This window comes from Antedon bifida, chromosome 1, assembly GCF_963402885.1.
Source record: "Antedon bifida chromosome 1, ecAntBifi1.1, whole genome shotgun sequence".
Classification (NCBI taxonomy): Eukaryota; Metazoa; Echinodermata; class Crinoidea; order Comatulida; family Antedonidae; genus Antedon; species Antedon bifida.
The window spans coordinates 3,655,273-3,677,340 of NC_136226.1; the positions used below are offsets into that span (position 1 = coordinate 3,655,273).

General features: G+C 35.1%; 3 protein-coding genes and 1 non-coding gene across 5 annotated transcripts; 2 read left to right on the forward strand and 2 right to left on the reverse strand.

The window, feature by feature from the left end:
* The first annotated feature begins 179 nt into the window (after positions 1-179).
* On the forward strand, positions 180-4,343 carry LOC144837261 (putative methyltransferase-like protein 25). The gene is made up of 6 exons (XM_078692312.1): positions 180-692; positions 829-1,293; positions 1,780-2,708; positions 3,000-3,093; positions 3,386-3,532; positions 3,771-4,343. The coding sequence occupies exons 1-6, from the start codon at positions 195-197 to the stop codon at positions 3,855-3,857; spliced, it is 2,220 nt and encodes a 739-aa protein (XP_078548438.1). The 5' UTR covers positions 180-194; the 3' UTR covers positions 3,858-4,343.
* LOC144837271 (exostosin-2-like) lies at positions 4,284-20,453 on the reverse strand. Of its 2 annotated transcripts, none has more exons than XM_078692323.1 (10): positions 20,328-20,453; positions 9,946-10,468; positions 9,152-9,358; positions 8,650-8,845; positions 8,111-8,250; positions 7,400-7,622; positions 6,680-6,863; positions 6,161-6,327; positions 5,877-6,020; positions 4,284-5,474 (listed from the first exon to the last, which is right to left on the reverse strand). In XM_078692323.1, the coding sequence occupies exons 2-10, from the start codon at positions 10,446-10,448 to the stop codon at positions 5,124-5,126; spliced, it is 2,115 nt and encodes a 704-aa protein (XP_078548449.1). In that variant the 5' UTR covers positions 10,449-10,468; positions 20,328-20,453; the 3' UTR covers positions 4,284-5,123. The 2 variants fall into 2 exon arrangements, with proteins under 2 accessions (XP_078548449.1, XP_078548457.1); XM_078692331.1 differs by lacking the exon at positions 20,328-20,453 and adding an exon at positions 11,074-11,088.
* On the reverse strand, positions 14,485-18,338 carry LOC144837256 (uncharacterized). Its single transcript, XM_078692299.1, has 2 exons — positions 17,952-18,338; positions 14,485-17,514 (listed from the first exon to the last, which is right to left on the reverse strand). Exon 2 carries the CDS (start codon positions 17,444-17,446, stop codon positions 14,666-14,668), a length of 2,781 nt encoding a protein of 926 aa, XP_078548425.1. The 5' UTR covers positions 17,447-17,514; positions 17,952-18,338; the 3' UTR covers positions 14,485-14,665.
* On the forward strand, positions 19,672-19,756 carry Trnaf-gaa (transfer RNA phenylalanine (anticodon GAA)). The gene has a single exon. It is a non-coding gene; the product is annotated as a tRNA-Phe (tRNA).
* Positions 20,454-22,068: the final 1,615 nt, after the last annotated feature.

A 22,068-nucleotide genomic window follows, 5' to 3' on the forward strand; every position in this document is an offset into this window, starting at 1 on the left:
GGTTACGCCATTTACAAATTATAAAGTCAACTTAATTATTATAAAAAATAAAATTTATGTAAATAAATAATTATTCTATTTGATATATAGTTATTTCTGTTATGTTAATTACAAATATTAGTCATATTAAATAATATTGTTTGTTACAATGGTCATTCGGGGTCATGCGCACACAAAAACCAAAACAAAACATAATGGAACATGTGAACGATATTGATATTCAATGGATTGATTTCAAAGATGAAAATCAAGCTATAAAAGCAATCGATGAAATATTATCATTTATCCAAAAGTATTATGAATTATTAAGGGTAAATACAGTTAGCTTTTATAGCGAGGATCAATGGGAAGTTTTCCGTAATTTTTCTCTGGAGCTAAGCCAAGAAATCATGCAATTGACAGATGAGGAGATGGCAAAATTTCCTATTGGAGACCCTGAGCTTTTCACTGTTACAGAATACCCTGCCTTACACGATTTCAGTGTATGTTTTTTGCAGAAAAGACTAGAGTATCTTGGAGTAATAAGAGATAATGTATTTGGAGATGAAAGTGGTCGCGGGAGAGGTTATTTTGACATGTCCCAATCAGGAAAACATTTACTGAAGAATTTCATGGCTCCAAAGAAAACTCATGAAGTTCTCAACATGGCATGCTTTGTTAATGGAATATGTAAAATTGTGGACATTCATCAGGTATTATACTTCATTCCATGACCATAATTTTAATTCATCATTAATGCAATGTATATATATATTATAAAAAAATATCTTGAAAAATTGTTTAGAGGTTGATAACATTTTTTTATTAATTTTTTTTTTTTTTGTTCAGGTTGTCGATATCGGTAGTGGAAAAGGGTATCTAAGTTATTTCCTTTCAAAGTATTATAACTTAGATGTCATCGGAGTGGACTCTTCGTGTATAAACACTGCTGGTGCGTCCAAGCGGAACTTCATATTGGACAAGCAGTGGAGAGGACTTGTAAAAAGTGCAATCAGGCGTAGCAATAACTGTGACCAAAATGGTGATAGAACCAAAGGTGGTTTTTCTGATGTGGTAGAAAATGTAGAGAAGAGAGATGGTGCAGGACAAGATAACAACCATCAGACGATGGTTTTGTCTTCAGATATGCATGAGAGTACCAGTGAGCAAACAAGTACTGATAAAATATGTAAAGACAAGAAAGATATGAGAAAAGGAAGAAAACAAAAGAAAAGTGCTAGTAGTAACTTTCAGCCAATCACAGCGTATGTTAATCAGCAGACAGATTTTAGTCAGTTCTTTGACACGGACAAGGTGTGAACTATTTTTGAAGAATTTTGCTTCATTTAATATTTTTGTATTTATAGAGGTTGCTGTTGGGGTTTATTTACAGTTACTATATTCTAGGTTCTAGATGGCGATTTGCCTTATATCTTTTTTTCAGTCATGGCGTGTCATACATAAAAATATTTGAGCTGACTTAAGCTCTGTCTACACTATCAAATGTTATGTCACCAGAAATGTGATGTGCCCATATATGGACATGATGATGATTGATGTCATCTACCATATTTGGGCACATCACACTTTTTTTTCAAGCTCGTTTTATTGTAGACAGAGCTTTATGCTTATGCTAAAAACTATACTTAAGCTTGAAAAAAATCAAACAGGTAGCTGTACTTGTGGCTAGGGTTCATTAAAAACACATAAGTTGGTTTCACCTTGTGAGGCACCTCCGTGCAAAATATTGAATTAAAAAAAACAAATTAATTTTACAACTTTTTATTCCTCTCTCAACAGGGTCTATGTCTGGTTGGTTTGCATGCATGTGGAGATTTATCTCCATCGATGCTACGAATATTCACAGCTTCCGATCAGATGAAAATATTGTGCAATGTTGCTTGCTGTTATCACTTGCTTACTGAGGAATGTTCAGAAATGAATCCAGAGATGCAAAAGATGGAAGAGGAGAAGAAGCAAGAGGAGAAAAAAGAAGAAGAGAGGAGAAAATTTGAATTATTGAAGAAAGAGGAGGAAAGAAGGGAACTTACCAATGTATCAACTGGAATTAATCAACTTTTAGTTAAAGATGGAAAAGAAGATGTTGATTGTATAGACAAGAAAGAAGTAGTAGAAACGTTACCATTAGAAAACAGCTGTCAAAAAATGAAGAATACAAATACACCACCAGTTTCTAGAAGTGTGACTTCTACAACATCATGTGCATCAGATGCATTTGATTGCGATAGTGAGAATGTATGCTTTCATCAACCAATGTCATCATCATCACAGAATCCTTCTTGTAATATAGGCACGATTACTAGGCCTAGCGGTACATATTCGCAAGACCCGAAGTCAGTTCTACAGCATCAGAAAGGTTCTGAAGACAGTGAAGATCACGCTACAGCAGCATGCTCTAAAGATACAGGCTTGCAACTTCCAGAAGGCAGCAGCATTCAAGAGAATTCGAACAAAGGCAGCAATGAATCTGCACATCTCCAACAACCCACATCTTCCACCACCAATCCACACAACAATGAAACTGACAGTGGTTTTCCAATAAGTCGGTACTTACGAACAAAAAATGCACAGTTAAACAAAAATGCCCGAATGGTAGGATGTATGGCGGTACAGCGAGTCCACCAAGCAAAAGAACTTCCAACCGAAAAGTTATTTTACCGAGCAGTTTTTCAATCAATCCTGATCGACAATTTTAAAGACTATAACAAGTGAGTTGCGAGTTCATTCACATGACAATGAAAAATAGTTTACTGTAATAATTATGTCTGTTTTTTAAAACAGTACCTATATGCGTTATTTATTAGCCCATGTTCAGCAAAACACAGTCACAACTAAAGCAGTGTCGGGTAATGATATGCCTAGTTCACACGCAAAAATCTTATCTGTTCTTAGCTACACCACTAATAAATGTATAAAGAGTGATGAATGAATACCACCTATACATATTGTAAGTTTATTCACTGAAAATCTCAATTCATAAATATGTTTTTGTTTTTTAGTTGTCGCAATGTTGGTAAACTAGCAGGAAAGTGTAAGAATTTTGTTGAGTACTGTCGACGAGCTTTTCAAAAACTTGACCTTGATGGAAGCAAGGTAAGACCTACATATGAGAAGAAAGAGGAAAGCTCTGTCTACACTATCAAACTTTATGTTATGCTATATTTATGTACCCATATATGGACGTGATGATGTCATATCACTACCATATTTAAGCATATCACCACCAGATTTGGGTACATCACACTTCTTTTGTCAAACTAGTTTGATAGTGTAGACAGAGCTTACAGTACGAATTGTCAATACCAAGCAATTTCCCAGTCACAGAATACACAAATATATTTTTCTAACTTTTTTTTCTAACTTGTTAATTTAATTTTCTTTAAAGCTTACTGATGATCAGCTTCTTGAATACTACAATAAATATAATCCAGATAAACGCAAGCTACAGGCTTTTAATCAGTTCCGAAGTGCACTTGCGCCCTCTATTGAAGGTCTGATTCTCCTTGATCGACTTTTGTATCTTAAAGAACAGGTACAGCATTCAACATTTTGTATTTTTACAACTATGTACAAACATATGGAGCCAACTCCTGGGGCAACTTACTGTATAGTTGGTTGATATTAGGCATATCTCCAAGTTATTCAAGACGTTTTTCTATGTGACATGCCTACAACTAAAGTAAACGTTTAGTACAAGAATAAAGAACACCTATTTTAGAACACCCAGTTTACTTTTTTTCAATTATACTTATGTTTATGATTTTTTACAGAAACAAACAAGCCTAGCGTATATAGTGAAGCTGTTCAATCAAGTGATCTCTCCAAGGTGTTATGCCATCGTTGCAGTCAAAGATTAAATTCAATAACAATACAGTAAATTTTTCATAATTTAAAGTGGACTTAAATTCTGACTTTAAGTCAGAACCAAAGGATTGGAAGAACATTATAGCTTGTGCTTTGGAACACATGCTTACCCTTTGACAGCTAAAATGAAATTATAATATATATTATACTTTTTGATATCTTGTATTTTTGACAGATTATTATTTCTGGACCAAAATGGAAATAAGTACTTTACTCTTTGGGATATCCTTTTAACTCGATTCTTTTCTACTGATTTTTTAATTGTTTATATGTTTTTATTGTATGTATATGTATGACTCAAGTTAATAAAGTAAATCAATCAATCAAAAAGCCCTCCCCCATTTGATAAATTCTGCCTCTGTAATCATGAGTTTAACCCAGAACTTTGATATTGAAAGTCAAGTATCCTAACCATCAACCTACATGTGACATGTATTTTATTAGTAGAAAGTGTTACAAATAAACTCTATAGATTTTTAAGCCTTTTATTTTATTTGTCTGTACATAATTGAGTAGCTAGTATCAGTATCTCTAATTAGCATTTTATTCAATAATTTATTTAATATCAAAGAGAATCAATTTTTATAGCATACATGATTGTTACATAGTTCATCTAAAACATAGTACTGTACTGTACATTACTATGCATTGTAATTATCATCACCCACATATAAAACAGAGTAGAACTACTGCTAGTATTGCTGGCTTTAAATTCAGTGATTGTAGCATAGTTGTTCTTTTACTAATGTCCTAATTATTTATTTTATTTACCACATACAAACAGTAGCACTAGTAGCAAGATTTGGCTAAAATGGACTGGATTATAAAATGATTTGGTCTATACATGTGGTCTACTGGTTGTAGGTCTATGATCTTAAAATGCTGAGGTGAAATAGGGAAGAGAGTTTTGTCACAAGTTTTCCAAAGTTGGCTAATGTAGACCATTGACAAATTTCGGCAAACTGCAGAAAACAAGTTTACAGAAGTCTACACTAACAAACTCTAGCAAACTTCAAATTTTCTCCTGTAGACTAGGCTAAGAAAACAAGATACTGCATAATTAATTAATTTACAATTTAAATTTGACATTGTACAAATATACTTTCGACAAAACAATATTGACCAATCGTAGACAAGGTGGAGTTGAAATCTTGACAAATTAATTTCTATATAAAAACTTTACTAAATCGTAATATTAAATATAAATAGTTCTACAAATTATAAAAAAAATATATACATAACAATGAAAGTACAAAACATTATATATCTCCAACATTTTTAAAACGTTTCAATTCTTCCGGTACATTGTCTATATGTAAAACTGGATCGGCACGATATTCCACGCTTTTTAACGCCATTATTCCATATATCTTGGCAAAATCGGAAATACATTCTGACCTCGTTTCCATATGTTTAGGATCGGCTGAGAGATTACCGGTAATGATGCATTCTGGGCATTTGAATTTTTTCTTGGGGGTGACTTTCATTGGCGGTTTTCCCGTCACGTTACTAATTAAAAAGTTCATGGCGATGTCTTCGCAGTTGAAATTTTCATCGACCCACATTTTTATCACCGATGGCATTCGGTGGGTGTACAGGAAGTTGAAGTACTGAAACAAACCAATCATGAAGTTAGCATTTATATTTTATTTATTTCTTTTTACTAGGTGACCACTTCAAAGACTGCTCTCCCAGAGGGCCCAGTTATGATGAGTGGCTGTGTGTGACAGTGGCTATATGTGTACTAGTAGTAGACCGGGGTAATCCCCTACTAGCCTAGCCTAGATGTACTAGGTTCTTTAAAGTGCACATGAGTTAGATGTGTACACTGGACCTACGGTTTATTGTTCTTATTAAAAAAAACACTCATTCTACCACCAGAACCATGTTGCCGATGTTATGTCTAGTGATTGAGTTCCGCTGTCTTAAACGCTGGGCTACTCACTATGGCCTATGGAAGTGTTTTTCTATGCAGATCAAGTTTTTTTCCTATCTATATATAAATGTGTTACCTTGTGATAAAATGCAGCACCAGATAGAACCATAGATGTTGAACTCGTCCATTCCGACTCGTACTTCCATTTTCCAGTGGCTTCATCCCAAGTATGAAGACGACCTGGGTAGCCTACCAAACGATCCGGAAACTCACGCCACACCTGCCAAAAAACCAAATCATTTATTTAATATCAAAACATTCATGTGGGTATAGGCAAACCCATATTATTATTATCCTATGGTATAAAGTCTACTACATCGATCCAAGATATTATCATTAGTAATTAAATTTTGTTTTTACCTCGTAACCAAATTCTAGCTCATCTGGGTTTAACATTAGAATATCATCATCTAGGGCCAGCACACACTCAGTTTCAATCTCATCGTATGGATAGAACCTATTGCTTAATTTGTTTTCCTTCGTCTGGACCACCTTTAGTGGCTTGCTGATCTTGGGCCATGTAGTGGCTATGAAAGACATAAAATGCATTGTTGGTGAAATAGAGGTTTATTTTTTTTATTTTTTTTTTCAATCAAAATCAACATTTATTTCCAAAAAGGTAGAGGTTTATATAGAAAAAAGACTCCTCCATAATTTTAATAGGTAATTGTAGTTTTAATAAGTCAAAATGATTTCACTTATAAAAATAGACAGTTAAATTTAACCAAAAACTTCCAGTAATGGTTTTCTGATTGACAATGTTTTTCTTTAATTAGGTTTTTTGACATTAAAATAATTTTTTAAAAATTGTTTCAAAATTTTTTAATAATATGTGTCCAGTCACTTCAAATAAACGATCACTTGAGAAGGAAACGTTACCTGCTGGTGGAGACATTTCTTGGTTGTTCCATACAACGAGTATCTTGCTCAAACTTGGTGTTTTTGCAATCTCTCGGATGATTTTGAAAAGACTTTCAACTCGGTTGTACGTCAAGACAACGGCAGTGAATCCTTCAGCTTTTGGTGGCATTCTTGGCAAGAAAAATGGACTTATTGTGTTTTCCTAAATCAAAAAAAAATCAGACAAAAATATATTTATTTATTAATAAAGAGAAAGTTTAAAATAGTATGTTAGGATAATAATGTTAAGATAAAAAATCTAGGGTTTCCACAGGAATAATCAGCAAACCACACTCACTCTGTAAATTTTTAGTTTTTGTAAAAAGTAATTATTAAAATAGTGGTGGTCAGAAGTACTATCAATCAGGATGAGGAGGGCCCTGTGAGTGCTTTTTGGGGTTGACTACCACCAATAAACATGGAGAGAGCCCTTTGAGTGCTGGTAAGCCCAACTGGTCACCACCAATCAGCATGGGAAGAACCATTGTTGGTGCTGTTAGGCCCAAGAGTCCACCACCAATCAGCATGGGGAGAACTTTGTGAGTGCTGGTAGGCCCGACTGTCCACCACCAATCAGCATGGAGAGAACCCTATGAGTGCTTTTTGGGGCTGTCCATCACCAATCAGCATGGGAAGAACCATTGCGAGTGCTGGTAGGTCTGAGAGGCCACCACCATGGGGAGCACCCTAGTAACTTACTTTGCTTGGCTCATTCCAAGATGCATAACTCTTTTTCATGTATGGAAATATCCTGTCATTGATAATTTGCAGCGTTGTCAATGCTATCTGGCCCATCGACTTAAAGTAGTTCTCCCAATAGAACAGTGCTTGTTTTCGCATCAATTGAATTTGTGTCGAAGACGTCAAACTCAGAATATCTGGTAAACGCTCTAGTTCTTCTTCCCGGATTGAAATTGATGCCCTACAAAAATTGAAAATTACTTGAATTTTAATACCAACTTAGTGATCTAAATTCTTCACAAATTGCTACAGTACCTGATCAATGATTTGAGATTGCAATTATGTATTTCTTTCTTTTTGTATAAATTGTTGTGAGTAATAAATTAATTAACATAATTTATTGAAAAGCAGTCACACATGTGCTCTTTTACTGAATACAGTATGTAGATGTATTATATTATCAGGGATGTAGTTTAGGGAAGTTTAGTAGTAGGTGTCAATAACTTTAAGACTGGGTGGGAAAAACAGTACTTTAATAGGTATTCAGAGAATTGGTATTGTGTTAAAATTAGACTGAGTGGAGGGCATTAAAATAAGCTTTTCTTTGGGTGGAAGACATTGAAGGTGTCTCCACCCACCTCAGCACGTCCATGTAATATTAATAGTTTTCTGGTGTACATTAGCCATTAAATGTGTTTATTTTGCTAGTATAAATTTGTAAATGCTTACCGAGTCCAGTCCAAGACATCTGCGAATGGCATTACATATGTATCTATTACAACAACTGGTATACAACCGGCCTTCAATGCGTCACTTAGGGCCGGTTGGCCTAGACGAGCCCGACGCAATATTATACAAAATGTAGCATCCTGGTAAAAAATAAAAATTACAAAGTGAGCCGCTGTGTCATTTTTCACAGTACTTACTCTAAAAAATGTTATCCTATTATTTGATTCTGAAAACAAATAATTCTGGAAAAATCCAAGGTGTACTTCTGGAAAAACCCAAAATATATTTTTGAAAAAAATCGAAACAAAGGTGTATTTCTGGAAAACTCCAAAATATATTCTTGAAAAAAAAATCCATGTTTATTTGAAAATTTTTATTGGTGAAGTTCCAACTCAAATACCCACATAGTAATATTACAATTTGAAAAAAATCAAAACAAAGGTGTATTTCTGGAAAACCCCAAAATATATTTCTAAAAGAAAAATTTTTATTTCCAACTCAAATACCCACATAGTAATATTAAAATTGTTAACACAAACCTGTAAAACATGTGGGTAGCGGAACTGATCATTGCCTTTGCACATTTTTGTGGTGTCCGTCTCGTCTTCGTTGCCCGATTCACATCGATCCAGAATCAATATATCTGAATGACTGCTTGCTAGATCATCAAGTTCGTCCCGGAAATCAGGATGTATTCCAATTTGTGCAGATATTGCCAAATATTGTCTATCAGCCCTATAAAATAATTTAATAATCAATAATTATTAGAAAGGTATGTGTATGTCTTTATATAGAAAATGCACTGGAAAAATCTCTTTAAGAAATGACTTGAAATAGAAAAAATTGAATAGGACCTATGGTGCAGTATTATGCAGTAATAGTATTTAATACGTGTACCAGTATATTTCAGAATGCAACATTAGACAAACATATTCCATCAGATGTTATCACTAACAGGTGCATTTTTTTTAAAAGCTAATCAATTTATAGTGCAATTTACCTCTAATAGAGAAAAGGGCATGTAACCATAATTAAACTCACTTTATATCCACTTCAGGAAGTAGGATTAAACTAACTTCAGGATTGAAGACGGGAATGCTAACATCAAACCCAGAACGGTAAGTCCATGTAGAGAAGCCGCCACCAGCAACGATAGCCTTACCACGAGGAACATCCAGTGACGTGTTGAAATCTGGTACAGTTCCAGGCAAGATATTAAATAGCAGATGATTCAAGCCATGGTTCCACCTATTTAATATGAAAAAAATATGTTAAGCTCTGTCTAAAACTATCAAACTAGTTTGACAAAATTGGCATAAATATGGTAGTGATATGCTTAAATATGGTAGTGATATGATATCATCATGTCCATATATGTGCGAGCATCACATTTGATAAAGTTTGATAATGTACTGTAGGCAGAGCTTTAGATGAGCGCATTTATATTTATGTCCAAAAAATATAATGTACCCCCAAACCTTTATGACACAACGAAGTGTGCCCTTACTTGGGGTGCCTAAATTAAAGCCAGTCCTAGACCATCTAAATGCGATCCAAGCTTTTACATCACTTCACTTCATGGATATTATTATTCAGTAGAACTCATAAAATGAACAAGGATCATTATTGGATAATATATTATTATGATGATTGTACAAGAAATAAACATAAGAGTACTTATGTACATATCTCTATACTTTTTACTGTATATATGCTTTAATATAGCCAACCTGACACTCGGACAATAATTCAGAAGACACTTATGAAGGTGTCCCCTTAATAGGGGTTCTGCTGTATATATGAATTTATATGATTGTATACAGTATATACACTACCTAGGCAACTGCGCCAGTACTTGACCATTCTCATGAGTCCTAAGTGTGTTCTGGCTTAGCATGTCAATAGACGGTATAAACAGACATGCTTTCTCCGGCTCAGCAGTGTAAAACGAACTTGAAGCAATCGTGGTTAACACCTCATGAAACTCCTTCGACAAAGTATTTGTTATCATAATTCCATTCTCATCAATATATTTCTTAACTGGATATATATAAACACTAATCATATTTGCATCTTTCCCACAGCGATAAACATCTAGGCATTCATAGTGGCTACATGTTATGTCTCCTTTGTGTGCTGGTTGGCTTGTTGATAAAATCTTGACCTCAGGTACGGAGTTCAAATCGGGAATGGTGAAAAGGTTTCTCCGTTCTCTTTCAGTCTCTTGCGTGTGTGGCCAAAATTGAAAGAATCCTGTTACTATGACGCCGAATAGAATAACTGTAAATAATACTATGTAAAAGTTTTGGTATTTTGAGCGAAGTCTCATCGTAATCATTATGGCTTATGACAAGAAATCTGTAATTAAACAAAATATTTAAAGGAAAACATTGTTATTTAATCAACAGTTATATTTGTAAGACAACCTGATTTACAGTATATAGTTTTGCTATAAACATTATAAAACTGGTGTTTCTTTTTTTTTTTTCCAATTCCATAAAAAAACTGTAGAATATAGTGCATGTACATACAAATTTTCTCCCGAAAATATATATACAGTACAGTATATATATACAGTACCATGTGTGATTAGGGTTAATTACATTTCAACCTTGTGACCTGGTTCAAATCCTGCTTAGAGAATGATTTTTTAAAATTAGTATTTAATTTGGGTCATAATAATGTACGTCTGCTATCGCCTGATGGGGCCCGGTAGGGTTTTATGATATGTAAAATGTTATGGAGTACTGTACAGGCTATAAACATTACATTGTTATTGTACATTTTTAATGTAAAAAACTTTCAAAAGACTAATTAGGTTTATTCTGAAATTAAAGTTTTGTGGCGTTTGAATGCATTGTGACAAATGAAAATTGTAACAATATTATAATAACTGATTTTAAGTCTAGAGCATGTTAATAACATATATATACTTGATATAATTTTATATTATACAACCCTACCAGGCTCCAATCGTAGCAACCAACAGGGAACAAAGAAGAACATCACCCATGTGTGGCACACAGATACAGATCTTGTTGCTGGATATGCTGATCATCTAGTACTTAACAGCTGGTCATTAGAACATTTGCAATCTATGGTATTAATCTTAAATACATCTGGTCTTCAACGAATATGGTCTCCAGATTAACATATCTAAAACGGAGACCATGGTGTATAACTGGCAAAGAGATGATGGAGAATATCCAACCTCTATTATCAACATCAATGGCACAAATCTGCATAATGTAAACACATTTAAATACCTATACGAATACGAATACGAATAGAACTTTATTGCAATCAAACGAAAGATTGAAGTTTAACAAAAGCGTTTCACTCAGAAAAATAAAATGCAATATACAAATATAAAAGACATTCAGAAATGTAGAACATACTGTACAATCAAAAAATTAAAACAAAATTACAATTAAAAATCACTTATTATAAAAACAATAAATATAAAATTCAAATTGTTAAAGACATAGGCCTGCAGGATAAAAATTTAAAAGTATTAAAAATGTTTACAAATTTAAAAAATGTTAAAAACTTCAAAAATTTTCAATAATATTTACACACAAAGGTACGGAAGGTCGCGGAAACATAACACAAAATGTTTACCATTTTTGGAATAATCCGTGATTAATAATAAACGTTTTTGAACGGTTAGTTTTAACTCTAGGGATACAGAACTCACGGAGTCTTCTAAGATTATAAGCAGCAGAAGGAGCCTCCGGTAACAAATGATTCAATCTGTGACTGGGGTCTTTGATTTTAACAAAAAAATCCTTGCACAGTCGAACACGGCGGTCTTCTAAGGTAGAAAAACCAAGGAAGCTGCGGGCATCGGAATAAGTAGCATGCGGAAAAATACATTTAAAGGCCCTTCTCTGAATTTGTTCAAGTTGTTGATTCTGTTGCTTCGTAATATTTGATCCCCAAACTGGGGCCGCATATTCTAATATTGGTCTAATGATACTAGTATAAAATTGGACAAGTGCGGGGGCATCCAGGCCTGCCCTCCGCACCTGTTTGAGAAAGTACATTCTAGAATTACATTTACTAATCATTTGATCAATATGAGGTTGCCATGACAAATTATGAGAAATAATTACACCAAGAAGTTTAAATTCGTCAACACGTTCCAGATTACAATCTCCAACATGGAGTGGCTCAAAAGCAGTCTTTGACCTTTTACAACTAATTCTCATCTCTTTCGTTTTCTTAATATTAAGGTACATATTGTTATCCTTAGCCCACTGGACAGTTTCGTCAAGAGTGGTTTGGAGTACAGTTGCCCCATCGTTGCCGACGCGTTCATGGATGGAGGTGTCGTCCATGTATTTCATGCACGGCACCCCATCCAGAAGATCGTCGACAAAGATGATAAACAACATGGGCCCCAACCAGGATCCTTGGGGGATACCACCCTTGACGACTGTCCAAGGGGACAATTCATCGCCTAGTTTAACACGTTGTTTTCTATCACATAGAAAAGCATAGATCCAAGAGATTAGATGGTCTTCGACCCCTAAATTATACAACTTATCAATTAATATATTATGGTCAATTAAATCATAAGCCTTTTTGAAATCAAGCAATAATAATCTCATTTCATCTCCTTGGTCAGTAGCATTAAAGCATTCGGTTAACAAAAGTATAAGAGCGTCAGTGGTAGACACACCCTTAGAGTAACCAAATTGATTCAACTTGATTTTATCTTTAATTTGGACCCAAATCATTTCCCCTACGATCCCTTCAATAACTTTCATGGTGGTGGAAGTCAGCGAAATAGGACGCAAGTCATTCTCAAGAACTTTAGGTGGGTTAACCTTTGGAATGGGGATTATATCGGCTGACTTCCAAAGCATGGGGAGAACCCCTTCCCTTAAACTGGAGTTAACTATTGCACTTATTGGCTTGGAAAGGACATTGGCAAAATCACGTAGTACCCACGGAGGGATTCCGTCCGGGCCTGGGGCTTTATTACATTTCACAAGTTTAAGCTTAGACTCAATTGTCTCTGGCGTGATAATTAAATGGGGTGGTACTACAGTGTTACAATCATTGGTTTTTGGTTCAAGAGGTTTGAACTCAGAAGTCAGGGACTGGAAAAAACCACTAATTTTCGTGGTAAGATCGTATACGTTCCCGTTACATAATTCATTAGCCATAGTTTTAAAGTACTTAGTACCCTTTCCGAGATTAAGAAATTGTTTAATACCCCTCCACCAAGATTTAGAATCGGACGAGAATAACTGGGCAATACTATTACGATAAAAATCACCTCTCAAAGATTTAGCCATTCGGTTAGATAAGTTTCTAAGTTTCTTATATTCGGCAGACATGGGGTCAATTGCAAAAGCTGCTTGCCGTCTAGAAACGATACCTTTAAACGCATTATTTACCCATGGCTTATCTTTAAGAAGTCTTTTAATCGTTACTTGGGGGAAGTGTAAATTTAAGAGTTCAGAAATGTTCTTATGATACAGTTCAAACTGGTTACAGCATCCATCCATTCGATATAGATCTTGCCATCTAATGTTATTAATGTCGCGTTCGAAGTTTTCCTTGGCACCCGGTTTACAGCTACGTTTTGTATGGTAAGCGAAGACGTTAGGCGATTTAAATGTTCCTACGATTGGGGTGCATACGATGACGTTGTGATCAGACAGTCCTAAAGGTGATTCTTTAGTAGGTGCATTAAAAACATCGCTCATATTAGTATATATTAAATCAAGTGATGCGCGATCTCTAGTTGAAACTTTAACGATCTGTTTTAAGGGATACTTAACAATAAGGTTGTCTCTCATTCGGTTGAAGTCTCCTGTGACGATTATTCCTGATTCCGGATGTTTACTACAAATATAATCTAAACTCTGTGTAATGTGAGACGCCATTTCCCAATCATTATTTACAGAACTCTCCGGGTGATAGATAAGGCCGTAGGAGATGTTCGAATATTGTCGCGGCAAACGTTTTGGCCGGGTTGTTATCCACACACTTTCCAGTGATTCGTTATTAAGTTCAGACCAAACTCGATAAGATAGGTCTTCACGAACATACATGATGATACCTCCACCGCTGCGATTTTGCCTATCACGTCGCACCATCGAGTATCCCTCTAACTCTATCAACTTGTCAGGAAACGCGGGATTTAAGTGAGTCTCAGTAATTGCAATCACGACAGGTTTAGATTTCCTAACGCGTGTAGCCAGTTCATCCATTTTATTATTTAGAGATCGAGCATTTGTCATAAATAAAGAGGGAAGAGTCCATTTCCCATTAGAGAGTTCAACTAGATTATCTTGCTTAATCGTTCTACATTGACTTTTCGACGATCGGTGTTCCCCGTTTCTAGTTATACGTGGTGTACTGGTACTGGTTCAAATAACCGTCTCACAGAGACATCTGGTAGCCATTGACTTAAAGTTGGCATTTGGATGTGTTACTTTTAAATGTAGGCCTACAGTATGAGAGTGACTACTACCAAATTACACAGTCACAAAACAACTTATAAACAGTTCATATATACAGTTAAAACATTGCTGGGAATTATAAATTTCTGTTGAAGCAGGCTCTAATGAAGTTGCATCTAGTAAGTTGACTTTGTTGTACAACTCTATCAAGTATTGATGGTATCTTCCGACCTCTTCGTTTACTTTGGGTTGTGTGAAAAGTAAGAATTTTTGTAGGATCTTCATTTTCTTTTCTAATTACATGTCCGATCCAGTTGAATTGTTGCTTGTAGACATATTCTTCTAGCGGTTGACAGCCAGTAATTTTGTAGAGATCGTCATTATCAATAACGTAACGCCAGTCTATATAGTTTTCATCTGTTTCTTCATCTGAGGATATGTCTACATGGTTTGGTGGGCAGACTCTTTGAAAGCCATTCACTAGCATTCTTCTTAGGAAGGTTTTGTATGTTGTGCTAAGTTTGGACATTTCACTTCCTGTTGCCCTCCAAGCATGGCAACCATAGGTGAGTCTACTCCTAACTAGACCATTAAGAAACATCATTCTTGTTTGTAAGTGGATCGTTCTGTTGGTAAGCAATGCTCTATTCTCTGCAAATGCTCCTTTGGCTGAATTGATTCTGTATTTTACTTCTTGATCTCCAATATGAACATCATTGTAGGTAGCCCATACACCAAGGTATCTAAAGTGTGTTACGTTGTTAATGTGTACGCCGCCAATTTGTATGATGCATCTTGGGTATTCTTCAACTTCCTCTTTCCAGTTCCATATAATGGTTTCTGTTTTGGGGGCACTAATTCTTAGACCAAATTCCAGACAAACTTTATTCAAGATGTTCACAATGGTTTGCAGTTCTTCTTGTGACCAGGAGCTTACAGCAAAGTCATCAGCATAGCCACTTTCAAAGTCGTCATAGATGCCCCTTGATGGTGCTTTACGTCTTTGAGCACGATTTGTAGCTTCAATAGGAATTAGGTATTGTATCATTAGGCCATCCAAACTAGCATCTTTACAGCGTTGTTTGAACACTCTAATAACGTAATCAAAATATTGGTTAAACATGCTGGTACTCTCAATACCACCCTGTCGCACCCCAGAAGATGTTTCGAACTTATCATCACTCGGATCGTCGTCAGCAAGGTATGCTTTCGTTGAGCTGTACAGTGATTGTATAATGTCAATCATAGTAGTAGACTGGTTTAAGTGAAACCTATTACGAACGCTTAGGAAAAGAAGATTACGATTCACATGGTCGAATGCTGCTGTTAAATCAATGAAGCATGTATAGAGTTTGCGATTTGAGCGATACGCAATTTCCTGGATCTGCTTGATTACATATATAGCATCATTGCACCCTCTGTTGGACCTGAATCCAAACTGTGTGCGTAGAAGTTGACTTTCATAAAAGATGGAAAAACGTGAAAGAATGATAACCATAAGTATCTTTGAAAATGTAGACCCAATCGATATTCCTCTATACATTGATGGATCAAGTGGACTGCCTTTTTTTTTCCAAATGGTTGTTAATTTGGACAGTCCCCAATCACTTGGTACTTCTTTCGTTCTCCAAATTTCCTCAAACAGTCTATGTACATGGTCGACGAATACTGGGTTCTCTGTGGCGACTTGCAACATTTCAGAAGCGACATCTAGGGTAGCTTTGCGACCTTTTAGATGTCCGATTGCATCAATAATTTCTTTCTTGGACGGAGGTTCATTGTCTATCTCAAATTCTGGTTGTCTCAGGTTGATAATATATTCTGGAGGTGTGCTAATTTCATCTGGGATTTTAAGGCTAGATTGGTCTGGATTAAAGTGATCTTTAAAGTGTTCACGTAATCCAGGACATTTTATAGGCTTTGGTGCTTTTCTTATAACATCACCGTGCTCCTTAGCTTTTCTCCATAAATCAAATATTTTTCTATTTTGGTGGGCTTCATTTAACTTGCTTGCTTCTTCATACAAATATTCATTCCGTAGTTCCTTAACCCTTATCTTAATTGCTTTCTGCATAGCCTTGATCTCCTCTTCTTTGTAGGTAACTGTGCTTTTGTTAATATTCTTTCTTTCTTTTATAAGCTGTTGTAGTCTTTCATCACCATCCCAGGGATGAGCATTTTGGTTTCTTGTTTTCTTCGGGACTTCTTCAACTGCCTTATTTAGCACTGTCATAAGTGTTGTATAGCGCTCAGTTGATGTAGTGGTTGTTGTCTTTTCAGGAGAAGTAATTTTATTAATTTTATTAATTTCTTCTTCTATCTTTGTTTTAACATTATTTCTTACTTCTCGATCTTTAAGTTTACTCATGTTGGCTCTTTTGCTCTGTTTTTTCTTTTTATGCTTCTTCCACCTGGCTGCTTTGTTGGCTGGTGTTGTCATATTACTCACAAGGATTCTATGATCAGACGAAAGATAATAGTTGTTATAGACTCTTGTGTCAGTAACATACTTCCTCAACCAGTGATCACATATGTTGTAATCTAGTGTTTTCTTTGTAACACCATCGTTGCTATGCCAAGTGATCCGATGAACGTTTGAATGGTCAAACCAGGTGTTCAGTATGCATAGCTTGAAGTCAGAGCAGTAGTTGATGAGTCTTGTGCCATTGTCGTTACTAATGTCATCTGTGTCTTGAAATCTATGTAGGTTTCCATCAAAGTGTGATTTTCTGGTTGTTATTGTTGATGTTGCATTAAAGTCTCCCATCAGTAAGAGTTTTGTGTTGTTCTCGACTCTTGTTACTTTGGAGAGTTTTGCATAGAAAATATCCTTTGATGATTCTGAACCGGATTCCGTAGGAGAGTACGCAGACACAATTCTTAATTTACAATTTTTTATTGTGACGTCTATTGCCATTAGACGTTCATATACATTATAAACATTAGACACTTTGATATGGGGTGACTGTTTGATGGCAATAGCAACTCCATACATCTTTTTGATTTTCAGTCCAGTCCAGTATACATTGTAGCCCTCATGTGAGATTGCACCGGTACCAATCCGTCTCACTTCCTGCATACACACGATGTCAAGGTTTGCTGCTTTAATTTGAATGAGGGTTTCATGTAGTAAGAAGTCATCTGAGCAGGTATTAACATTAATCTGTCCTGCTCGCCAATGAAAATATTTTGCAGGCTTTTGTTTCCTAACTGCTTCTTGTACTTTCTTGTTTATGTTTGAAAGGTTTTTAGAATCTATATCTTTATTACTCTTTGTGTGAAATTTTGACTTGCGTCCACCACGGGTACCTCTATAATGGAAAATTCCCAAGTCTTTCAAAACACTTCCAACCGCAGTAGTAATTTTTCCAGCATATTGTCTCAGGTTAAGTAGCTTTGAGTAGCTATAGTTATAGGTCAACATAGTTTACTCGCAGCAATGGTAGATTATAATAATAATATCTCACATACACCGACTCTAGGCCCTGTAAACAAATCTTCTGTGCTATGCTGTCCCAAAGTTCTTAGGCAACAATAGGCTTTGCTTCACTGAACACTGCTAAGACAATAGCATGCACACAGCTAGATAGGGCCTAGCTATAAGCTATAAAAAATCTTTTCTAAATCCAGTTTAGCTGATAAAAATAAGAAAAAAGAATATACAATACAATAGTTGCAAGTGCTGATAACAATATTGGTAGTAAAATCACTCTCAAAATGTGTACTTAAAACCCAAAAAGCAAGATTTTAAAAGCAGAATGGGAGTAACACTGTCAAGCGCCTCTGGCAGCCAACACACTGTAATTCTAACCTTTATTTCTCTCTGTTTTCTTTTTCCGGCACGACATCCGCGGGGCTTGGTTGATGCTATTCCAAGCTCATTGATTCTCATAAAAACATCTTTGGTGGGAACTGCTAAGTTCAGTTGTCCAATTCTATAAAACTCGCTTCTAGTGAGACACATGTTGATAAACGCTATGTCGACTCAAAATTCCGTACCACAAATAATATCAATCAACGGAAAAAGACTGCAGTATAATCCAAAGAAACACACCAAGATTAATACAGTACTAATAATACAGACGATTCACCAAACACAGTCACGAAAACAATCACCAAAACACACCGTACCGGGAACACTGACTACAATAGACTGGATACAGACAGTTCAGCACCGCATAATATAAACAGCAGATCCGCTCCGACATGCAAATTAGATGTTGCTGAATTACAATCGCTCTGGAATGTTGGTTACGTAATACCTCAGGCGAGTCGATGAGTGAACAGCTTAGGCCGAGTATGTGAATTTAGCTGGAACAATACGGTACCGAGAACTGTTCTATTGTCCCCTGCTTTGCTGTTGAGCGGAGCGAGTCAGGGCTAGGTACCGGCTCGGGATAATTACACCAAAACGCCAATAATAATTCAAAATTAACAACAATGGTACGCCACTATAAGTAAACAGGTAACACAGAAAAATCAACGCATATAAATTCAGAGTGGAAACACAATTCTAGAGGAAAACAATACCTTCCTCAGCTGCCCGAGTTGCCACACACTCAGCGCGTCAATTTAAACACCTAGAGTCTGGATGACCTATGATAACATCAACATAGGAAAACAGGAAATTCATCATAGAATAATATGTGCTAAGGCTGCCTTTGTTGAACATAAGAAACTCCTGACAAATCAAATCATTAACCTTAGAACAAGGATCAAATTCCTGAACGGATTGGTTAGAAGCAGACTGATGTACGGTTGTCATGCTTGGAGACCAACAAACACTGAAATCGGACTAATAACAACAACGTACAACAGATTCCTCAGGAGGATGATTAGAAATGGCTTCAGACGCAAGTAACAACAAGGCCCTACATGTAATACTTTGCCAGTCTCTACAGGGCATAGATTAGTATTACTGCTTAATTTAATTTTTTTTTAAATTGTTGTTGTAGTTTGTGACATGACATTTGACTCCCAACCCCCTCTCCTCAAAAACATTATTTTTTATTTTGTGCTTTAGTAAGGTATTTAGGATTAATTGCACTGTGTAACAAGTGAATGTGAGGATTTTTGTACTATCTATCAAATTTACACTTTGAAAGGGTTTAAATATTATTAAAATGTGCATAAATTAGTTGTGTCACGGTGGCCGAGTGGTTAAGGCGATGGACTGAAAATCCATTAGGGATAACTCCCTGCGTAGGTTCGAATCCTGCTCGTGACGTACCTTTTTTAATAAATTTCTAAGATAACATTGAAGATAAATTTAATCTTCACAATCAAATCAATATCAAAAACATTAAAAAGTATTTCATTTAAATTATAATTTAAACTTATTAAATATTATACTACTAGGTCTAAGCCCTAGTACAGTAGAGCCTACTCTAGCCATGTTACATTGTATTATAATAATATAGGCTAGGAGGGAGGACCGGGCCTACTTAGCTACTAGCTACTGCTGTACTGTAGTCTGTAGGCCTAGTTAATTAAGAAGAGTGTGTATTGATTCATTAAACTGTGATCAAATTGGAGTATAATATAAATAGGCCAACAGTTTTGTTATGAAACAAGATGTAGATATTTCTACTTAAGGCTTACTTCTGTGGTAATTCCCTTATTATGTCACGTGACATTACCATAGCTAGGCTGCTATAGTACTCTTAGCTAGCTAGAGTCCTATGACTATTCTAGCTTAGACTTCAGAGAGAGGCTAGAAAGGCCTAGCATTTTCTTGCTAAATACAAGTAAAATACCTTACTTATATACAGTTTTACATTCAAATGAAAACTACTAACCTTGTAAAAGTGAAAATAATAAAATTTAAATGATTTCATTTAATAATAGATGCATTTTTCGATACGTTTTTGAACTTCATCTCGACACAATTTGATTGTGAAATCACTCGAAATCGTTCGGTAGCGTCACGCACGTCAACTTCCGGTATTGTGTATGGAGAGCGCCCCTAGACGCTCTCAAAATGCCCATCGTATACTGTATAATAATATTCAGGGAGGTAATTGTTCAAGAGTAGTTTTCCTATTATATTATTTAATATAATATCAATATAATTATTATGAAGAACACAAACATCTTTCGCTAAACCATGGTGCAGTTTACAGAATGTGTTTATATTCTTATACCTAGGTCACATTTAAAAATATATAATATATTTGAACTTGAACTTTATTATACAGTATTTTTATTTTTTTATTTTATTCAATTTTCAGGCACAAATAACAAGTATAAAACATGACAGCGGTGCAATATAATTGAAGTTGAACATAATCGCATATAAAAGAATACAACTAACATAGCACTCAACAAGTAATAATCAAAGATAAAAAAAAAGACACAAAGAACCATAAAAACACATTATTCGTCGGGCTATCCAGACAATATGTACAAGTTCATGAAAACACCATGGTTTGTAATGAATGACTTAATTGATCTTTTTAGTTTTACATAGGCCTAATGGTAAACAAACGGTTCTTTACTCCATGGCCCTACTAACTGTGTCTAAGATTGTAAGATTGAACCGTCGTTTCGGTAATAAATCTGTCATTCTTTAATTTCTGGAATTATTGCCTGCACATCCGGGTCGTCGATCTTCGAGTGTTTTGAGGCCCAGCGCTTAAACATAGTAGGTTTCATTTATTACCATAAATATAATTAAATACTACCGCAAAACACAGATAAACTCATATTATTTTCGCCCGTTGAGTAAATGTATATTTTTTCTTTACAACAAACAAACTTGACGGGTTGTTTGTTGGAATATATTTACTCCATTGTGTTGGTTCAGAGGATGTTTTTCTTTCGCACCTGCCTTGTATTTTGACTCCAAATCTGTTAACTAACTTTATCCTGAATACCTAATATCCTAAATTAGGACTTATTAAGTACTTTAAAAAGGAGAAACACATAAAAACAAAAAGATGTATTGTCCCCCAAAAACATGACAAATAAAGATTAATAAAATCAGATTAAAATAATTATTTCACTTATAAAAAGACAAAAGAAATGAAAAGAAACTTATTAAGTACTTTAAAAAGGAGAAACACATAAAAACAAAAAGATGTATTGTCCCCCAAAAACATGACAAATAAAGATTAATAAAATCAGATTAAAATAATTATTTCACTTATAAAAAGACAAAAGAAATGGTTAATTTCAACCAAAAACCATTGTCTTCCAGACAATTTAGGTATACTTTGCTTTAAATTACATTTTTTGGGGGAAAATTTTTGTTTTTTTTGATCATGTTTTTATTCAAAGTGAATCACTATTATGTAATATTAAAATGGCATATTAAAAAAAAAATGTAAAAATTATTTTTTTAGGGGGACAATATATCTTTAACGATCAACGACGATAGCGTCGAATAACGTCGACAGGAAAACAGGCTTTATAAGCGCATCAACGATCGAAACACCTTTACTACAGCCAAACCAAAATCGATTTTGTCTTTGATATCAACTCCTCAATAATAATATACTTCGAGACGAACTTTAATCGAAAGAGAGTGTTTTGTGTCTT